A 19874-nucleotide genomic window follows, 5' to 3' on the forward strand; every position below is an offset into this window, starting at 1 on the left:
TAACATACTTTAATGGCAAGCAATGCAAAATGGCATCATTTTTGGTTGTATAGGTCTGTACCTACAAATAGGCAAAATCCAAAACCTACTGATTATCAGGGATCTTGAAAAAAAATGCAATAATCATCATCCTAAGGGTCCACATAAACATAAATGCATTAGTGACCCTATACTGGGTTATATTGCTATAGGGCCAAAAAATATAAGTGAGGGCAACATTCAACTCATTAAAGGACTTAGAGTAATAGTGCCTTTGCTACTGAGTTAAACTGACTGCTTTCTTCTCTCACACTATCTAAGCAAGAATTTTCTAAAACTGAGAAGCATTTGGGATATTTTCAGGGAGGGATTTTATTTGTCACGTTTATTACAAACTTATTCTGAAAGAAAATTTTTCTGGGATGTTCTAGAATGGAATCATATGAGATCTACCCATTGAATCCTTGAATCCTCCATGTCTTTTGAAACAAGGATTTGAAACTGCCTCTGTCTTGATCCTCTTTACTTTGAAAGTCAAAGTCCCTATGTGTAGCTACAGGTTGAGCTGCAGTTCTCTGCCTCCTACTTGAATGTCTCTGTAAAAAGTTGGAAGGGTGATAGACAAGCTAGTAGATGGCACTGCCAAAGATTCGTTCTGGAGCTTTCCTTTAAACTCCTGAGGACCAAATATATAATTCTATATAATTGTTGCAAAATTAATCACACAAACAAATAAAAATTCCAGGTCTCTTTCACAAATACACTTCTATAAAAAAGAATTATCTCCCTTAAAATAAAAAAAAAACACAAAAAAAACCCAAAACCAGAAAACCAAACAGCACACCAACAAACCATCAATAAAAAAACCCAAACAAACATTCAAAGTGTTTTCTACAGCCAACATTATAAGAAAAGTATTACTTCTCTCTTCCTAGGATGTTAAACTAAGTAGCTGGAAGTACAGGTAGTTTGAAGTCATATTTGGTAGTAGCAGAGGTGTAAACATGATACAGGACTGCTGCATTCAAGAATTTCGTTCTTAGTTGCAAATCTCTGGTGCTTCTGTACTAATGACTTTGAAGATTGCTGTTTGGAAGGATTATGTTGGGAGAAACCAGGATAAAGGTGAGTTGAAAAATGCACCAAACATACATCTGGATTCTGCCAGCCTAGTTTATTTTTGCATTGTTCTTTTGTATTGTACTTTCAAGATAACTCAGATTGACATTAAAATGCACATAAAAATACCGGAAAAAAATCTTTAGAGTGCTTTACACAGGATTGACTGTACTGTAGTGCCAAAGATAAACTGAATCTTGAGCTATATCACTTTTCTTAGGTTAAGTGGGTAGAGAATTGGTGCAAGTTAGTAACTTGTTCCCGTGTGATGTACACAGGTTACCCTGCTCTTGCAAGGCGGTTGGACTAGATGATCTTTTGAGGTCCCTTCCAACCCTTGGGATTCTGTGATTTTGTGTGATCATGGGCCAGCATTGCTTTTTAAAGGCTTAGTATTATGAAGTTTTAATAAAAGATACAAAGAAGTTTGATCTCCCAGAGCCTCAACCTTGGAGTAACAAAGGTCATTGCTAATCGCTTTATTAATCCGTGCAGTAGCAGTTTTTTACCAAGGCATGGTTCCAAAAAGAGGCTTCTGTTCAGCATTTCACTTCAGGTCACCAGGCACTGTAGTGTAATCCATGAGGAGATTTATGGACCTCAAAGTGGGACTCCTTAAAAAACAATGTGTTAATCATCAAGCAACTGAGTTAGCTAGTTGGAAATGCTGAAGCTACAGAATTTCTTCTTTCTCTTGGATGTGAAAGCCTTACTCAGTGCAACTTTGAGGATTTACACCTCTGTCCTCTCCCCTGAAGGTCTCTTTTGCTTCAAAACACTGCTAGAAATTTATTCAGGATAGGGCTGGATGTACATATAAGGTGAAAAGGGGGCTGTGCAGCCCTGCAGCTCAAGATCCAGGTGTGAGTACTACACTCTAGTGTGTTGATGGGCTTGGCTTCACCTCCATGAGAGAGCACTTTGTTCTCAGCAAGTTGGGACATGGAATCCCTTCTCTCCTCTGCCTGAAGAGATCTACTTGTACATTTCTAACCTTTAGAAAACTTCTGTTCCTATTAAACTGCGGCTTATGCTGGTCTCATCTACTTTTTTCTCATCCTTAACTATGCCGCGAAAAGTGAAATAACTTTTGCAGGGAGAATGGGAGAGTCTTAGCCACCACAGAAAGACCAGTACTCTGCTAGAATATGAGATATGGAGAAAACTAAATCACTTCAAGAAGACAAAGGCATTGTATCTTTGTATACCATAACTACAGTTCCTGGGTAATGTGATGCTTAGACTTTCAGTCTAGATTGCAGGATTCTGGCCATGTAGGGCAACCCATGCAATGCCTCTGTAGCTCAGAGGAGACTTATGCACCCTGAAATAGGTCTAGGAAAAAGAAAAGAGAAAAAAAAAAGTGAAACAAAACCAAACACAAGCCAGATAGAATCTTAACTGCACAGGCCACTGCTCCTTTGTAGGGAAGGTGAATACTCCCAGTCAAGTCTGAAAAAGCAGAAAGAGCCCTTACTGTCAGATTTGTGAGATGAACAGAGGTATGGTTTATTGAATAAACCTGAGCCAGTAGAGCTGAGGAGTAAGCAGTGCTGCTGAGCTTGAAAGAGCCTGGATGTGAGATACATTTTACCTTGACCTGCTCACAGTGTCAGCATTGACTATTCTCCACTATATAGAGAAGTAGGACTTTAAGTGTTTGGGGAACTCCATCAAAGAAATCTTAGGCTTGTTTAGATATCTCAGGAGTTAGGTATCAGCAGAATGAGGATAAGACATATTTTGAAATCACATAGTTAATCTGACTTAGACACCCTAGCTGTGTTTTTTGAACCAGTACAAACCTCAGATTCCATTTTTGTCTTAAAAGAGGGAGTGTACTGTAATTGCATAAATATGAGATATCCAAACAGTATAAGGGAATAATGTGAAAAAATAAGCATTTTTTTATCCAGCTGAAAAATTCAAAACTGAGCATGAATACTTCCCTGCTGAAATAAGAAAAGCTTTTGCAGCTGTGCTCAGTTATGCCTGAGATAGCAATTTTCTGCATACATTCTGGAAGCAATTACTATCTCAGTGATACCCCCAGCTGAGAGAAAAAAAAAAGTTAGTGGAGGAAATGATGATGACAATGACAGTAGTGTTACTTCCAATCTCAACATCATCTTGACTTAGCATAGGTACAAAACAGATAAAAGACATGAAGAATCCAAACACCTTTAACATTGCCCTTATCTATTTACAAGTAGTAACCCACCTTTTTAAGTAGCGAGCATGTACTTTGAACTTTACTGATGTTCTTTTCACTTATGCCATATTAAATATTCACATGTGTGTATTACTTCCACATGAGATATCACATTATGATATCCACATCAATTGCTTTGTTGATAGGAGTTTGAATAGTACATGAGAATTATTGGAGTCTGTGCTGTGTAACAGGAAGGTGGCACTCAGTTGACATGAAAGAGCTACAAACCCTCTGAAATCTTGCTCTGCAACTTTAGATAACTTATGTGATGAGGAAGAAATTTTATTTCTGTAAACCTGTCTTGTAATTCCAATGGAAGATACATTTTGACCTACTGAGCTGCATTTGTTTTGTGCCTGCTATAGTAGTCTCAGGGAAACTACACCTGACTTTCAATGCTGTGTAGTTCAGGCCAGGACAGGGTTAGGGTTAGGCCAGGACACTTCTCAGTCTTTATTACACTGTATTTTTCTGAAATTAGATAATGGAAAACAAGATATGGAAGTGAAATTACTGGCCCATCAGATAGCAAGTAATCTATCAATCAATCAATTTTCATTCATTTGGTATGTTTTATTGCTCTACACAATAAACACTGAGGAAATCATAGAATCATAGAATAGTTAGGGTTGGAAAGGACCTCAAGATAATCTAGTTCCAACCCCCCTGCCATGGGCAGGGATACCTCACACTAAACCATGTCAACCAAGGCTCTGTCCAATCTGGCCTTGAACACCACCAGGGGTGGAGAATTCACAGCTTTCTTGGGCAACATATTCCAGTGCTTCACCATGCTTACAGTAAAGAACTTCTTCCTTATATCCAATCTAAACCTCTGCTGTTTAAGTTTCAACCCATTACCCCTTGTCCTATCACTACAGTCCCTAATGAAGAGTCCCTCCCCAGCATCCCTGTAGGCCCCCTTCAGATACTGGAAGGCTGCTATGAGGTCTCCATGCAGCCTTCTCTTCTGCAGGCTGAACAGCCCCAACTTTCGTAACCTGTCTTCATACGGGAGGTGCTCCAGACCCTGATCATTCTCGTGGCCCTCCTCCGGACTTGTTCCAACAGTTCCATGTCCTTTTTATGGTGTTTCCCATACATGCACAGCAGCAGACACTGACATTAAGTTTATAGTGGCATTCATTTAAAGTCTCACCCTTCAGTAGAATAATAATCTGAAACCAAAAATGTAGTTAAAATCAGGTAGGAATAAAATCACAGTTATAATTATGTGCATAGATGAGTATACATGTGTGTGTGGCTATGTAAAACTCTGGTATGAGAATACTGTAAGACAATATTAGATGTATTCGAAAACGAGATTGTTTGCAGAAAAGGATGACATTATCTTGCTCAAAAGAGCAAGCTGCCAGATTCTAATGATCCTTACATGATGCGCATGATAAACATTCAGCTTATCTTTCCAAGAACAATAAAATTTCATGTGTTGCTGCTTGACTTAAGAATTATTTTTACATATCTCCATGCCACTGACTCTCTTGTAAGTTAATCTCATCTCTCATCAATTTTTCACCAGCTTCACTCTGATGTTGATAAAGGAGATGGTTCCATCAAATACATCTTGTCAGGCGAAGGGGCAAGTTCCATTTTCATTATTGATGAGAACACGGGTGATATTCATGCTACAAAGAGGCTGGATCGAGAAGAGCAGGCCTACTATACTCTCCGAGCACAAGCACTAGATAGACTGACTAATAAACCTGTGGAACCAGAATCTGAGTTCGTCATTAAGATTCAGGACATAAATGACAATGAGCCAAAATTTCTGGATGGTCCTTACACTGCTGGAGTTCCTGAGATGTCTCCCGTGGGTAAGTGGAAAATACACTGTTGGCATTGTGGGAAATGTTCCTATTGCCTTTTTAAAAGTTTCATTTTCATTGTATCACACTAACCTAATTAATTATCTATGAGGCACCTGCAACGTTAGATATTTCAAGGCTTAACTGGAAATAACATGCTAGATTAAGTATTTACCCTTTCAAAAATGTTGTAAAACTCAAATAGCTATGTAGGGATTCAGATAAGCATTTTATGATATTTTTTCTCATTCCAGTGCCCAGAGGCTTTCTTTTACAATTCTCATTAACAATAATAAGTTTCATACCTATGCTATGGTATTCAGAGGTGATAATATATAATTTTGTTCAGATAAAGTCCATTCTTAACAAACTTCAAATTTCTGCTACTGCATAATTTGTTTGGTAAGTGTTGCATACATCAGTAACAGTTTACTGCTTATCTTTTCTAATACTGAAATCCAGCTCTCTGGGAAATACATGCAAGCAGCAAGGACTGGGGTACAGCATGAGATAGTTTCAAATTGCCAGTGAAATCCAAGAAGAATGTCTTTCAGACTCTGTCATATAAGAAGAAATGCTAATTTTTCCTGAGTTTGAATTACGGAAGAGTTTAAGCGTCAAATCCACTGTCTTCATTTAAGAGAGAACAAATGTCCATCTGCTGTCAGGTGCTGATTCAGAGTAGATAGAAGTTTGGCCTGCAGGGATTTTGGTAAATTTTACTTTAAATTATAAATGCAATCATGAAGATAAAAAAGGCAGAACTTAATCTACTTCAGTGGAAACTGGTGCATGAGAAGTCTCACTACAGGTTAAGAGAGTCATATGTTTATTGAAAGTGTAATTTTTCTTGACTAATTTTAAACATATCAAAATATGATACTTTTACAGTAAGACTGCCCATATATAATTTGCTAGTTAACTAAATATTACTTCATGTGGTTTTGGACATTAAACAATGCCTCTAAATTAGATCTAGAGAGACAAAAATAATATTCCCTGCCTAAGTGCCTTGCAGCAGTCATTAACCAACATTGCTTTTGTATTTGAAACTTCATTTAGGAGCCAATAGGAGATAAGTAAAACACTGTTAATGGGTTTTCTCTTTATTTATTTTCCTAAGCAGTGACCATAGACACTATTTCTCATTTGAAACTTTTTTTCACTGTTACTCAAACAGTATGTGGATGGCAAAACTAGTAATAATAATTTTGGAGAGAAAAATGGACACCACAGCTTTTGAGGAGCGACAGGGAGGAGATGAAGTCATGATACATTAATAAAATCTTTTTTACTTTGGAAAAACAGATATAACCAGGTAGTCTAAGACTGCAAAACCTAGATATTCAGTGCTTAAAAAATATGTTCTGTACAAAATACATATTTTTTTTTAATTAATGTTTTATTTTTAGAATTAGATCATTTAAGTGACCTGAAGCATGTGGCAGTGATTAGATTTTTTGTTCCTCTGTCTTGTGCCCTGAAAGCAATAACTCTAGATTTTCCTTTTGCATGAGTTACCTCTGCTGTGTCCTGTACTGGCATATTGACATACAGAAAGTACTACAGTGATGAGAGGTTTACCTGCACCCACACGTGTGTGTGTAGGTAGTACGTGCCTCTGCCCCTTACCCATGCTCCATTTGTTCCAAAAATATACTGAAAATCAATCTGTGGAGAGTGCACAGTGTATGGTGGAGAACATAAGGATTATTTTGCAAAATGAGCTGCTTTTGCATATTTTGTTGGATCCTTACCATATTAATGACTGAAACAAATTCTCTCCCATATGGCCCATACACCACCCAATATATGTTCAATACACTTGAAATACTATGCAAAATTATTAACTGAGACTTGTGTACTCTCTGGAATTTGTGCCAAGTTAGTGTGGTTTCATTTTCATGAATTTCCTGAAACTTTACATTTTAAACATCTTCAAGGTTAATATCACACAACTGCAAATACTGCATTATTACTGTATTAAGGGTTACCATGAAATGCATGTGTGATACTTGTCTAGTTACATCTTTTCACTGTTTGTACATATAACCCATTTTTTAATTCGTCATCCACAGCATTCATGAAATATTAAGGAGAAACCAAGTACCTCTCTCTTATTTTGTTTAAAATTATATCCATGACAAGGATTTTTAATTGGATATTAAACAAAACAAAAGAGATCACAGGATTATAAATCCAAATTAACTATAAGGCTAGGAGAACTATAACCTTTAACCTAAAGGGTAGCTATGAGAGTATAATGATTCTGTATTTTATTTGATGAATAGTTTAGGACATTATCTAAGGCTAATTGAAGTCGATCTTTTCTGTTATTTGAAATTACTTTGGGTCAGGTTCAAATTATATTTGGGTCAGGCCCAATTATATTGATTATCCTGAGCAGGGTAAATACCTTGACGCCTTGTAAATTCATTCATATAAAAAACCTCAAAGATATGGCTTATCTGAAAATCATTACTTTTTTTTTGTTTTGTTTTGTTGTTTGGTTGGGTTTTTTAAGTATATCTGTTTAATAGTCTAGCAGTGTTATATTTCAAACAAAAAAAAAATAAAATTATAGTTTAAAGAGTATTAAGAGTGCTCCTGTGAAGTTGAGCCAAAAATAGCTGATGTGAGATACTGATCTGTTTAGCTTATAGTCAAGAGAACTGGGAATAAAAATTCCAGTACCCAACATAATTTTAGTTTTGTTTAAACTTCTCTTCAGACACATCAACTGCTTTGCAACAAATATCCTTCTTGCCACATTTATTATTTCTGATAGAAATGGATAAAAATATTTTATTTTTATACTAAACTTGGGGGGAGGGGTGTGTGTGTGTGGTGGAAACTTGTTATCATGCTTAAATCTTTGGTACAAGCAGGCAGTGGGTTTTAGAGACCCTGAATGGAGAGTGTCTCCAGATACAAGTCCCCTCTGCTTCACCTTATATGACCTTGCAGCTGGGCTGGAACCAGTCTTGGGCTTTGTTCCCAAGTGAAGGTTACCTAATGAGGCTGTGGGAGGACAGGGAGGTAGTGAAAAGGATAAGAACTGCCTCCAGGTGCTGTCTCTTATTCTTCACACTCCTGGAGGGGAAAAGCTGTGGAGGTATTGCTGCATGAGGTCTGGGTGAAGGCCAGTGGCAGAAGAAAAACGAGAACCAGGCTGGGCTGTTGCATGTAAGAATTCAGCAGGTATTGTGGATAATTTGATAGTAAAAATGTTTAATATTTATAGTAGCAAGTGATGTGATGCAGAAATGTGATGCCATCATGGAACTGTCTTGTGTATTAGGCATATTATGCATCATGAATTGATATCAGGCGATGCTTTTAATAACTGACTGCTTTTAGAGGTCTATTTTTCAGCTGTTAATGTGACTACAATTGACTTGATAAGGGTTTGTGTAGTTTCAAAAATAAGCATTTGTTAAGTTCTTCTAGTTTTAGAAACCAGTTTTGCCTTAAATGATTTCACTAATGTTAAAACAGTCACATAAGCATTCCTCGGGCAAACTAATTTTAGAAGTTTTGCAAAATATCACAAAAGGGACTAGTGAGATTTTTAGAAAAAGTTCTAACAGAATAAACTCAGAGATTTAAAAAGGACTTTAACCTCAAAATAAACTTTACCAATCAGTTTGTCTTACCCTAACACAAAAAAGATGGTCTCTGCAACTTGCAGTAAACACTGCTGAATTGAGACTTGGGTAAATTGAGGTACAAATACTGTTCTAAATTCACAGTCCTCTCTGCAAAAACACCTCCTTTCTATCTGCCCTCCTATCAGAACTTAAAAAGGTCAAGTTCCCAGATTGCTGCTATCTTGTGATATCCACCACTATCTAATAAAGTTTAGATTAAAAATCTAAAAATTATATCTTAAATATTCTGGAGGGGGGGGGGGGATCCATAACAAAACAAAAATAAAAAAACAAAGCCCTCATCCCCAAAACCAGAAATCTGTGGCAGCCATACAAAATTCAGTGTGTTATTAGTTAGTATCAGCAAAGAAACATGCTGAACACCCTTTGATAAGCAACAATGGTTTTCCTCAGTATTTGCTGCAGTTGCTGAAAAAGTTTACGTAGTTGTTGCATGTAGAATTATTTTTAATGAACTGATATTCAAGTTTGTTATAAAGACATAATTGAAGAGAAAAATAATTGTAAAGGAATTATTATCTGAAAGGGAAGGACATGTTTTCAGCAAAAAGCCCCTATTTATTTTTTCAATCCGTGTCAGATACACAAACTAAGAAATAATTAAAGTCTTAGTTGTAAAGCTACAGGTTATAACAAGTCATTCATGAAAGTCTGGGGTAGGGATAGTGTCCTCTTTACACCTGCAGTCTGGGGCTCTGAACATGGTTTCCATAAACAAGATTTACAGGGGCATTTAGTTGGATGAAGTGAAGGTGTGGTGCTATTTGTTGACTGTCTCAATAGCCCTAAAAAAAATCCTATTTTTGCCCAAAAGCCCTAATCTTGGACATATGTATGGCAGCTGACCACCTGTGTTATGAGGTAGTGCAAAATGTTCAGGAATAGAAGTAAGATTAATTTCAATGAAGGAACACAAAATCTCCCTTTGTAGTTGGAACTACTATGTAAATACCAATTTTTCCTCAATCTATAGATTTCTTGACTACCCATGAGTATCTATAGAGCTCATGTGTTTGGGTTTTTCTTTTTAAAGAAAATAAACATATGAATTTGACATCAATCCATTGCAAAAAAAAAAAAAAAAAAGACATCTCTGAATTGCAATAAACTTGAAGGAATTCCTGCTCTTCAAGAAAAATATGTTTTCTCTGGGAAATTATCTGGAAATCTTACATACTGATCTTTCCATGCATGATATTTCCTTGGAATTGATTTCTCATATGTAGGACTTATCACATAGTTAGCATAACTTATGTTAGCTTGCATATTCTTTTAGAAAAATATATTGTGCAAAAGTCTCCCTCTAGGCATAGGACTTCTGGAAGCTCAAAGTTTTTTGTGCAACTGGTAAAGAAACAATGACAGCAGCAGACACTTTAAAAGATTTTCCTCACATGATGCTTGAGAGAAACTGATTAGCACAAAGGGACAAGAAAATTATCCTTTCTTTCAGTTGCTGATTATGCTCAAGCGGGATGAGTGCAGAAAGTTTTGGTGTTAGAATTTCTACCTTAAAAAAACCCCCACCTTTTCTAAAGGATCTGTGTGCTTTAGGAGAGAGCCAAATAGATTAAGATACTGACTTCATTCATCTCACGGAATGTAGAAGGTCTGTTTGCTACATCAATAGATTTTTACAGCAAACAAGCACTTCTAAGCTTGCAGGATTTCCAAAATGTCTCTGTTGAGGTTGCAGAGTTTGTAATTTCTTTGATCTTGTGTTGGTCTGGAGTCCTTGACAGAAGCAAAAGCAAGGAGCAAAGACGTAACAGTGTGTGAGGTTTATAAGCACTTTTGCCAATATTTGCAGACATTGTAAGCTTCACTGGCAGGGCTTAGGGACTTTGTAAATGTGGTAAGCCTGGCTTTCACAAAGAACACAGGATGTCAAACAATCATTATGATACCCTTGTACTCAAAAGCTGGAGAGACTCTGGCAAGTTTAAAATAGGTCTCTGTATGAAATTACATTATAGAGTGATCTGTAAAATCAGTTTGACATACTGAATCAAACCTCTTAGTTACTGGTGAACAGAAAATTGATGTATTTGAAGTCCTATAACTGATAAATGACTTGATGGATTAACCACTAATTTTCTTTTTAAACTTTCCATTTACTTAACAGTTGCATGTGAAATTTCAGGTTGAGAATAACCTTTTCTCTGTCTGAAAATATTAGACAGTCCAAAAGAGAGAAAAATTGCATTAAAATAGAATTACAATCATAATACTTTGTCATGGATACTCGGGAAGAGAGATCAGGAATGTGGGTTAGCTAGGCCATAGTTTAAGTGAATAAGGTTACCTTATTAATGATCACTTCTGGTCAGAATTCCTTCAAGCAGATCCCATCTTTAGTAATCTGTACCATTTTATGGGGGCTGTACTCGGTCCTCTCCAAACATTCAGGCTGGTCCCAGGACCCATTTGTGATCCTCAACTGAGAACTGTAAAGGCAAAGAACATGGACAGAGGACATAACTAGATCAGACATAAAGAATTTCAGAACTTTGTACACCCATTTCCTGAAAAAGTCCAAATAAAACTGACCAGAATACAATTTCTGTTATGTTCACCCTGGACACCTGCTGCTGCAGTATGTTCTTAAAGAGTGATTTCTAAATTCTCTGGTCTCATTCTCTCATGTCAAAAATGTGTTAATTTGGAAAATGAACACTCTACAGATAAATGAACACTTAACAAACACTTTTCTCTAATCTTGTGCCTAAATCCTTGTGCTAAGTTTATGAAGGGATCTGATCCTCTGCTGAAGACCTTTTCTGGCTGTTTGCCAAATTGCTACAATATTAATTTGCAACCTAACCTCCAAATGAGTCCCTGAGCTGTTGAATGGAAGGTCTCAATGTTCCAGACAATCTGCCTGTGAGAAAAAATAGAACTTTCTGGCTGCCAGAGGTTGATGACCATGGCCAAGGCTGTGGCTTCCAAGTGTTTTATCATTTTCTCAGCATACATAATAGGAGCTGCTGTAAAAACAAAACAAATAGGAACTGGCATTGAAAGTATAATGAATAGGATCTAGATACAGAATGAGATCCTCACAAAAATATATCCTTCTTGCTAGCCAGTTAGACATTTCACTTTCTTACTCCTGTCAACACAGGCATTTCTTGCTCAAGAAATGCTTATGCAGCAGATTATTAGCACAATCGATATTGAAGTATTGCAGATTACTGAAGGAAATGGATACTTTTAAAAGGAATTTGGAGACATCTCTCACCACTTTTTCTCTGAGCTGACACAAAAATTCTTCAGCCATTTTTTCAAAAAAGAATAAATAATTTTATAGGTTATAATTAATTTTATATATATGTATGTACAATTCTCAAAATATATAAACATATATATATGTATATTTGTATCTCTTAACTATTCATTACAATTTTAGCATGCAGGCTTTTCTTCAAAAGCAAGCTATTACTGTATTTCATACTTAAGCATACTTCAGGCATCACTGTCATTTACGAAATACTGTTCATATACACTTTACCAACCAAAGACAGAGATAGAGAGCGGGAGCTACTGAGTGAGATGTTTTTTATTTCTGTGAGCCAGAGGCAGAGAATGACAGAATGCCGTAACAGCTGGTACTACTGGTTTACAAAGAGGACCTTATATTTTAAGATGAATCAGCATGGAAATCATGAATATTTGTGAAAACACCACCTCATACTGTTTCAGATATATATTGACACAGCATGTTGAAGAAGTATAGTTCATATTTTTTGATCTTTCATGTACAATAGTCCCTTAAACATTTTGCAGGTACTTCTGTGGTTCAAGTGACGGCCACTGATGCAGATGATCCTACTTACGGCAATAGTGCTAGAGTGGTTTACAGCATATTGCAAGGACAACCTTACTTTTCTGTGGAGCCAAAAACAGGTAAATTTCCATAAGCTGTCTGCAGTAATGCTGGGGGTAGTGGGGAGAACTGGGAGGAAGTGCATTAAAACTTGCTTGGAACTTACTAGTGTGGTCTTGTGGATAATTGAATAGATTTATATTTTTGTTGCTGTTTTAACCCATTATTTTCCAGAATAGATTATGAAATTGACACATCTGAGCTATGTGATAAGCAGACATTGCTGGAATGGGAACTTTTATCATTTTGCCAATCTACTAGCTCCATGATCTGCCACTTTGCTTGTCTTTCTGATCAATGAAAATTTCAAGATGCTGTGAACAAGTTTTTTTTTGAGATGTTTGTTTTAGTAATACCTAAATGTCACATAGTCTGATTTCTTTAAGTATAGATTTATCTCTCCATTCTACTTTTTAAACTGAAGCTTTGTTGTGGGAAATAATATTTTATCTTTATTAGTTTGAAAAAGAAAGCATGGACATTTCTATCTTTATCTGATATAATATTTTGATACCACTTTCAAAGCATATTACTGGTGTGAGATTTTTTTCCTATTTTAGTGAAATTGTAGGAATACTTTAAGCCACAACAAAATGCAACGTTTATTCCTCTGCCAGTTTAATAGCTTTTACCCATTCTACTGTATCATTCCACAGAATAGAAAAGTAGGTTCTCATTCTGCGCAGTGGGGTTTGGTGCCTGAGCCTTCACTTACATCAACATGGAAAAGATTTATACTTTTTATTTCAGAGAAAGACAAGCTGAACAAAACAGAAACAAACTATTTACACTATTTATCATAACCTGTGATGTGAATCAGACCTGAATCCCAATGCTATGATGAAAAGGCAAAGCTATTTAACATCTGAACTTGCAGATATAAGTAATATAATTATCTTCATATTGCAACAGATCCACAACAATATTATAGTTTCTTCTAAGTTAAAATCTTTAATGGTTGAGACTGAAATGTTTGCATACCTTTTCATTTTGATGCAATACTCAGAATTCGTGTGTGCATGATAATTATCTTCCAAATCATTGGTTAACATTGCCTGGCAATTTAACTATGATAGAAAAGCCAGCAGATCAGAAAAAGCAGTGCAGAAACAATAACATTATAAAATTGTATATTAATTTCATTTTAGCATTGCTTGTAAAATTGGTGAAATAGTGACAAACAGCCTGTTTATGAAAAAAACTTTTAAACCCAGAGATGATTAATGGTAAGTCCTGCATTTGCAAGTGAAGAAAGAAATAAAATTCTAACTAAACATTCAGCAACTCTCAGATGAAGAGATATGTGTCCCAATGCACCTCTCTTTTATTTAGTTTGTTTATATTTCCTTTGCTGCTGACACTAAGTGCTGGTGGAGTAAACGTTTGCCTCTCTGGAAATCAAAGTTAGCTGCTGTACTATGTACTGAGCATGAAATATTCATAAAGTCATCACATTTGAGAAGGCATATTTATTTTCTGATATATAGCAACAGAACTGAAAGGATTGAACATGGAGCTTTCGTTTTTTTTTTTCATTTCAGATCAATTAACTACAAATTGTTTGCAGATCATCAAATGGACAGAACAAAAGCTATTTCAGACATTACAGTATTTTGATTAATAAATAATAAAAAAAGTCTTAATTATACTAATGCTTTAGCAGTGCATATTGTTAGAGCAAATATATGCTCCCGGTAAAATGAGATAATTACATAGATATGTAGAGTGTGATATGATATCAAAATTATTAAGAGTTAATGTGGTCAATGATTATTCAAGAGATTGTGAAATAAGTCTTGACCTTGTAACCTTAAAAACTAATACAAAATATTCTTTTCCTAGCTCTAAAAAAGAGTTGGAAATCAAACACAGAAGGTAGCATCTTCCAGGGAGGGGAGTGCTATCCAAATTATTACAAATTTTATAGTTCAGGGAGAAGATATTTAGAAAGCAAAGTCATATATGGCATTACCCGAATAAAGTTGTACTAAATAAAAACTGGTGCATTTTGGTGACTAAAAATAAGTTCAGCTCCTAGTCAAAAACTGAAATATTAATGTTGAAATTAATTTGTTCTTCTTTTGTTGCAATCATTGCTCTGCTGCTGCCTTTTAAAGGCAAATCCAGCTTTCACAGTAACGTATTTGCTTGCTAAACCACTGACATGTGTTACTGCAGGTGTTATAAAGACTGCCCTTCCGAATATGGATAGAGAAGCCAAGGACCAATACCTACTAGTTATTCAAGCAAAGGACATGGTTGGGCAAAATGGTGGATTATCAGGGACTACATCTGTAACTGTCACTCTGACTGATGTTAATGACAACCCACCTCGCTTTCCACGACGTAGGTTACTTTGTGAAGATATGACTTGTAATATTATTTGTAAATATTGTTATTTTCTTTACATCATGCTAGTTCTAAAAAAAGAGTTCTTAGCTTCCATGTTAAGTACTTTGTGAATCACTGATAGCAAGGTGTATTATTATTATTGTTGCTTTTATTATCATGATTATCATTACTACTACTACATTGGAAGAATCTTTTTTCTTTACATACTGCATTTCAGATCATTTAAAATGAAATGATGTACAGCAGGTACATTTATTGATGTATTTGCTTCCTCTCTAGAAATAAAGACAAAAAAAGATACACCTTGATAGATATTTAGATTTCAGAATGTATAGTTCTTGACTCTTCATACTCCTTTGACATTTTTAGCAGGATTTACCTTGTGCATAGGGTGTTTGCCAAGATGTTAATTGCATAAGCACCAGAAAGTTATCTTCCTTCCATTTACTCTCTTTGAACAGGGTAATTCTCATCCTAAAGAAGCAAGCACGGTTGTATGTTCAAACCTGAAGAGCTCTGTTTATTAAGAGAATTCTGTCTGGGGTGCTTTCTTATAGTAAAAAGTCCTTGCTAAGTAGAATCAAAATAATGTGAATAATATATTCATGTCCTCTCCAGCTTCACCTCCAATGATATAAAAAATAGATCTGTATGTAATAGATTATTTCAAGCCACAAAATGATTGAAATAGTAGACTAACTGAAGTTATTTTTGAAGGTGAGGGTGTTATTGGCTACAGATTGCACTTACATACCCTTTTGATGGCATATATATAATTTTCTACTTGAATGAAAAGCTGTAATTATCAAGAATGCAGATGATGTACTTACTGTTTAAAGAAATTAATGTATAACTATTTCTGGTCATATTCAGATTGCAAACTGCCTAATCAAGATGCACAGTTATGAAATAATAAGAGTTTATGTTGCTATTATTTGACTTGCTTTGTTTCCCCTTTTATGGAAAAAAAGTAAAACATTTTCTGCATTGGAAATCTGTAGCAGGCATTCACCTAATGATTTGCACTTAAGTTTGGAATTATGTTTCTGCATCTTTGCCTTGTACTTTTCTCATCATATGAAGAAATTATGGCCATAGTAATTAGAATCCATCATAAGGAAAACCTAGCAAAAAACAGAGAAATTCTATTTTAAACTGAAGAATATATTCTGGTAGCCCAAGTAAATATTTAAGTGTTTTAAACAAAGGTAAATTTTAACAGGTCTGGTTTTGGTGGTTATTTTGTTTGTTTGTTTTGCTTTGTTTTGGTATTTTTTATTTTTTTTTACCCTATAGTCACAAAAGGCTTTAAATTCATTAATTTTATGGGTTTTTTTATTTCACAGGATCATACCAGTATAATGTCCCAGAGTCTTTGCCAGTGGCTTCTGTGGTGGCCAGAATAAAAGCTGCAGATGCAGATGTGGGACCTAATGCTGAAATGGAGTATAAGATTGTGGATGGTGATGGCTTGGGAGTGTTTAAAATTTCTGTTGACAAAGACACTCAGGAGGGAATCATAACAATTCAGAAGGTAAGTCTGACTTTTCTCACTGATTTGATCTGTATTTGTATAATATGAGGGCAGGCAATGAGAGTACAAGCTTTTGTTTCTAAAAGCCTTATCTCCTGTAAAAGTTTTCATTGGCATATTTCATCTGCATTTCTGTAAGTTTGTGATTTTTGAGCTTTTTAATGATTTACACTGAAAATTATTGTGTGTATTTTTCTGTCAATAGCCGTATCTTCTTTTTTTTTGGGGGGGGGGGGTTGGGGAGTGAGGGTGTGTTTAAAGCTCCTGCACAAACAAGTTAGGATGGGAATCTAAGCTTTCATCTCATTTGTTCTGGTAATAAAGAGAAAATGTGAAAATATGTTTTATAGTAAAAAATGCAAGCTCCAAATGCAAAATAGATCCCAAACATAATTAAACCAAAACAATTAAACAAAACAATTAAATTATATTTCTTTAGTTGATACTGCTCTATTCAGAAAGCACATATTACTAATGTTAAAATTACATATAGAATCATAGAATACTTAGGGTTGGAAAGGACTTTAAGATAACCTAGTTCCAACCCCCTCCCATGGGCACGGACACCTCACACTAAACCATATCAACCAAGGCTTCATCCAACCTGGCCTTGAACACTGCCAGGGATGGAGCATTCACTACCTCCCTGGGCAACCCCTTCCAGTACCTCACCATCCTCACAGTAAAGACTTTCTTCCTTAGATCCAATCTAAACCTCTGCTGTTTAAGTTTCAACCCGTTACCCCTTGTCCTATCACTACAGTCCCTAATGAATAGTCCCTTGCCAGCATCCCTGTAGGCCCCCTTCAGATGCTGGAAGGCTGCTATGAGGTCTCCACGCAGCCTTCTCTTCTCCAGACTGAGCAGCCCTAACTTTCTCAGCCTGTCTTCATACAGGAGGTGCTCCAGTTCCCTGATCATACTTGTGGCCCTTTCTCTGGACTTATTCTAACAGTTCTGTGTCCTTTTTGTGTTGAGGGCACCAGAACTGCACACAGTACTCCAAGTGAGGTCTCACGAGAGCAGAGTAGAGGGGCAGGATCACCTCCTTCAAACTGCTGGTCACGCTTCTTTTGATGCAGCCCAGAATATGTCTCGCTTTCTGGGCTGCGAGCACACACTAAAGCCGGCTCATGTTCATTTTCCAGTCAACAAACTGTCGTAGATTAAATCAAGTCCACACACAGATCGTTCATTCACTCCCCCAACTCCCGGAGAGTTAGGAAGGAGAATCCAAAGAATGTAGCCCCCACGGATTGAGATAAGAACGGTTTAATAGCTAAGGTATAACATAAATCACTACTGCCGCTACTACTACAAATAATAATGATAAGGCAAATAACAAGTGAAGAGAATACAATACCTCACCACCCACCGACCCATAACTCACCCCACCCTGACCGACTGAGCACTGACCGATACCTCCTCCATCCCCCCAGAGCTCCAGCCCTTCCGGGTCTCTCCTGGCTACATCCTGGGTATGACGTGCTATGGTATGGAATACTTCTTTGGTCAGCCTGGGTCAGGTGTCCTGTCTCTCCTTCCTCCCAGCCTCCCCTCCTCCCTGGCAGAGCATGAGCTCAGAAAAAGCCTTGAGCAAACTAAACATTTGAGCAGTAACTCAAAACATACTTGCTATCAGCAACCGTTCTTAGCCCGAAAGTCAAAACACAGCACTGCACCAGCTACCAAGAAGGAGAAAAAATGACTGCTACTGCTCAAACCAGGACACCAACCCCCCCCAAGTCCTTCTCCGCAGGGCTGCTCTGAATCTCTTCTCTGCCCAACCTGTAGCTGTGCCTGGGATTGCTCCAACCCAAGTGTAGGACCTTGCACTTGGCATGGTTAAACTTCATGAGGTTGGCATCAGCCCACCTCACAAGTGTGCCAAGGTCCCTCTGGATGGCATTCCTTCCCTCCAGTGTATCAACCAAACCACACAGCTTGGTGTCATCGGCAAACTTGCTGAGGGCACACTCAATCCCACTGTCCATGTCACCGACAAAGATGTTAAACAAGACCGGTCCCAACACCGATCCCTGAGGGACACCACTCGTTACTGGTTTCCAGATGGGCATTGAGCTATTGACCACAACTCTTTGCATGCAGCCATCCAGCCAGTTCTTTATTCACCTAGTGGTCCACCTATCAAATTAATGTCTCTCCAATTTAGAGACAAGGATGTCATATGGGACACTGTCGAATGTTTTGCACAAGGTGACATCAACTGCTCTATCTGTGACCATCATTTCCATAGCCCCACCATAGAAGGCCATCAAATTGGTCAGTAAAAATAATTGTTTACAAAATAATGTAGTGTAAAAAATATTTCAAAAATATGGAAATATTTAAGGAAATATTGCTTCTTCTTCTTATGTACCTATATGTACAGTTAGAAAAATAACATTTTAAAATTAAAAATTGTTTATCTTAAGCATTTTAAATATCATCATTCTTACCTAGCTGCAACATATTTTAGAGTACCCTTTTACAAAATAAATATATGCCGCAATATTTTGTAAGAAAAAATAAATTTTGAAGTGAACAGGAAAAAAAAAAACCAACCAAATACCAAAGCAACACCTTGATCAGAAAATCTCTTCTCTCATTTCACACTCCTAATGTGTGAATGCTTGGCAGTGTCAATACTGCATCTATAGCACTAACTCTGCTAAGCAATTTAATACCCCCTAAAATGTGGGACTGACGGCATTTTAGGAAAAGTGTAATTATGCCTGAATAAGGACCTATTGTGGTTAATATGATCCCATAACAAATTTTTCTTCCCTATATACTCTTTAATCTTTGTAAATTTCATTTACCAGTTGTGTTTTTTTTTTCTTTTGGTTTTGGTTAGGTTTTCCTCCTCTAGCGCATCAATTTTAGCAGGGCCTGTTGCAATAGGACAAGGGGCAATGTTTTTAAACTATAACAGGGAAGATTCAGGCTGAATGTGAGGATAAAATTCTTTACAATGAGGGTGGTAAATACTGGAACACGTTGCCCAGAGACGTGGTAGATACCCTATCCCTGGAGATGTTCAAGGCCAGGCTGGATGCAGTTCTGGGCAACTTGATCTAGTTGAAGATGCTGCTGCTCATAGCAGAGGGATTCAATTACCTGATGTTTGAAGGTCCGTTGCAACCCATACAAGTCTATGATTCTGTGAATTCCTTTGTAAAGCGGTATAAAAATTCAGTAAGATTTTTCCTTTGAAAAAAGTTAATACTCCATGATGTTGCAAATCAATGGGCTAATGTTCTGATTTCCTGAACACCTCCTGAGAGTGGAT

The 19874-nt window shown here is 36.6% G+C and overlaps 1 protein-coding gene across 2 annotated transcripts in view; it reads left to right on the plus strand.

The window, feature by feature from the left end:
* Nucleotides 1-19874, plus strand: part of LOC101868169 (cadherin-7) — an 83742-nt gene that overhangs the window by 34735 nt on the left and 29133 nt on the right. The window contains exons 3-6 of one of the 2 annotated variants that reach the window (XM_005153453.3): nt 4854-5148; nt 12597-12716; nt 14875-15042; nt 16395-16582. In XM_005153453.3, the coding sequence (XP_005153510.1) occupies nt 4854-5148; nt 12597-12716; nt 14875-15042; nt 16395-16582 (771 nt within the window). The remainder of the gene's footprint in view (nt 1-4853; nt 5149-12596; nt 12717-14874; nt 15043-16394; nt 16583-19874) is intronic. The other variant, XM_031052833.2, reaches the window with a different exon arrangement.

Source organism: Melopsittacus undulatus, chromosome 1, assembly GCF_012275295.1.
Source record: "Melopsittacus undulatus isolate bMelUnd1 chromosome 1, bMelUnd1.mat.Z, whole genome shotgun sequence".
NCBI lineage: Eukaryota > Metazoa > Chordata > Aves > Psittaciformes > Psittaculidae > Melopsittacus > Melopsittacus undulatus.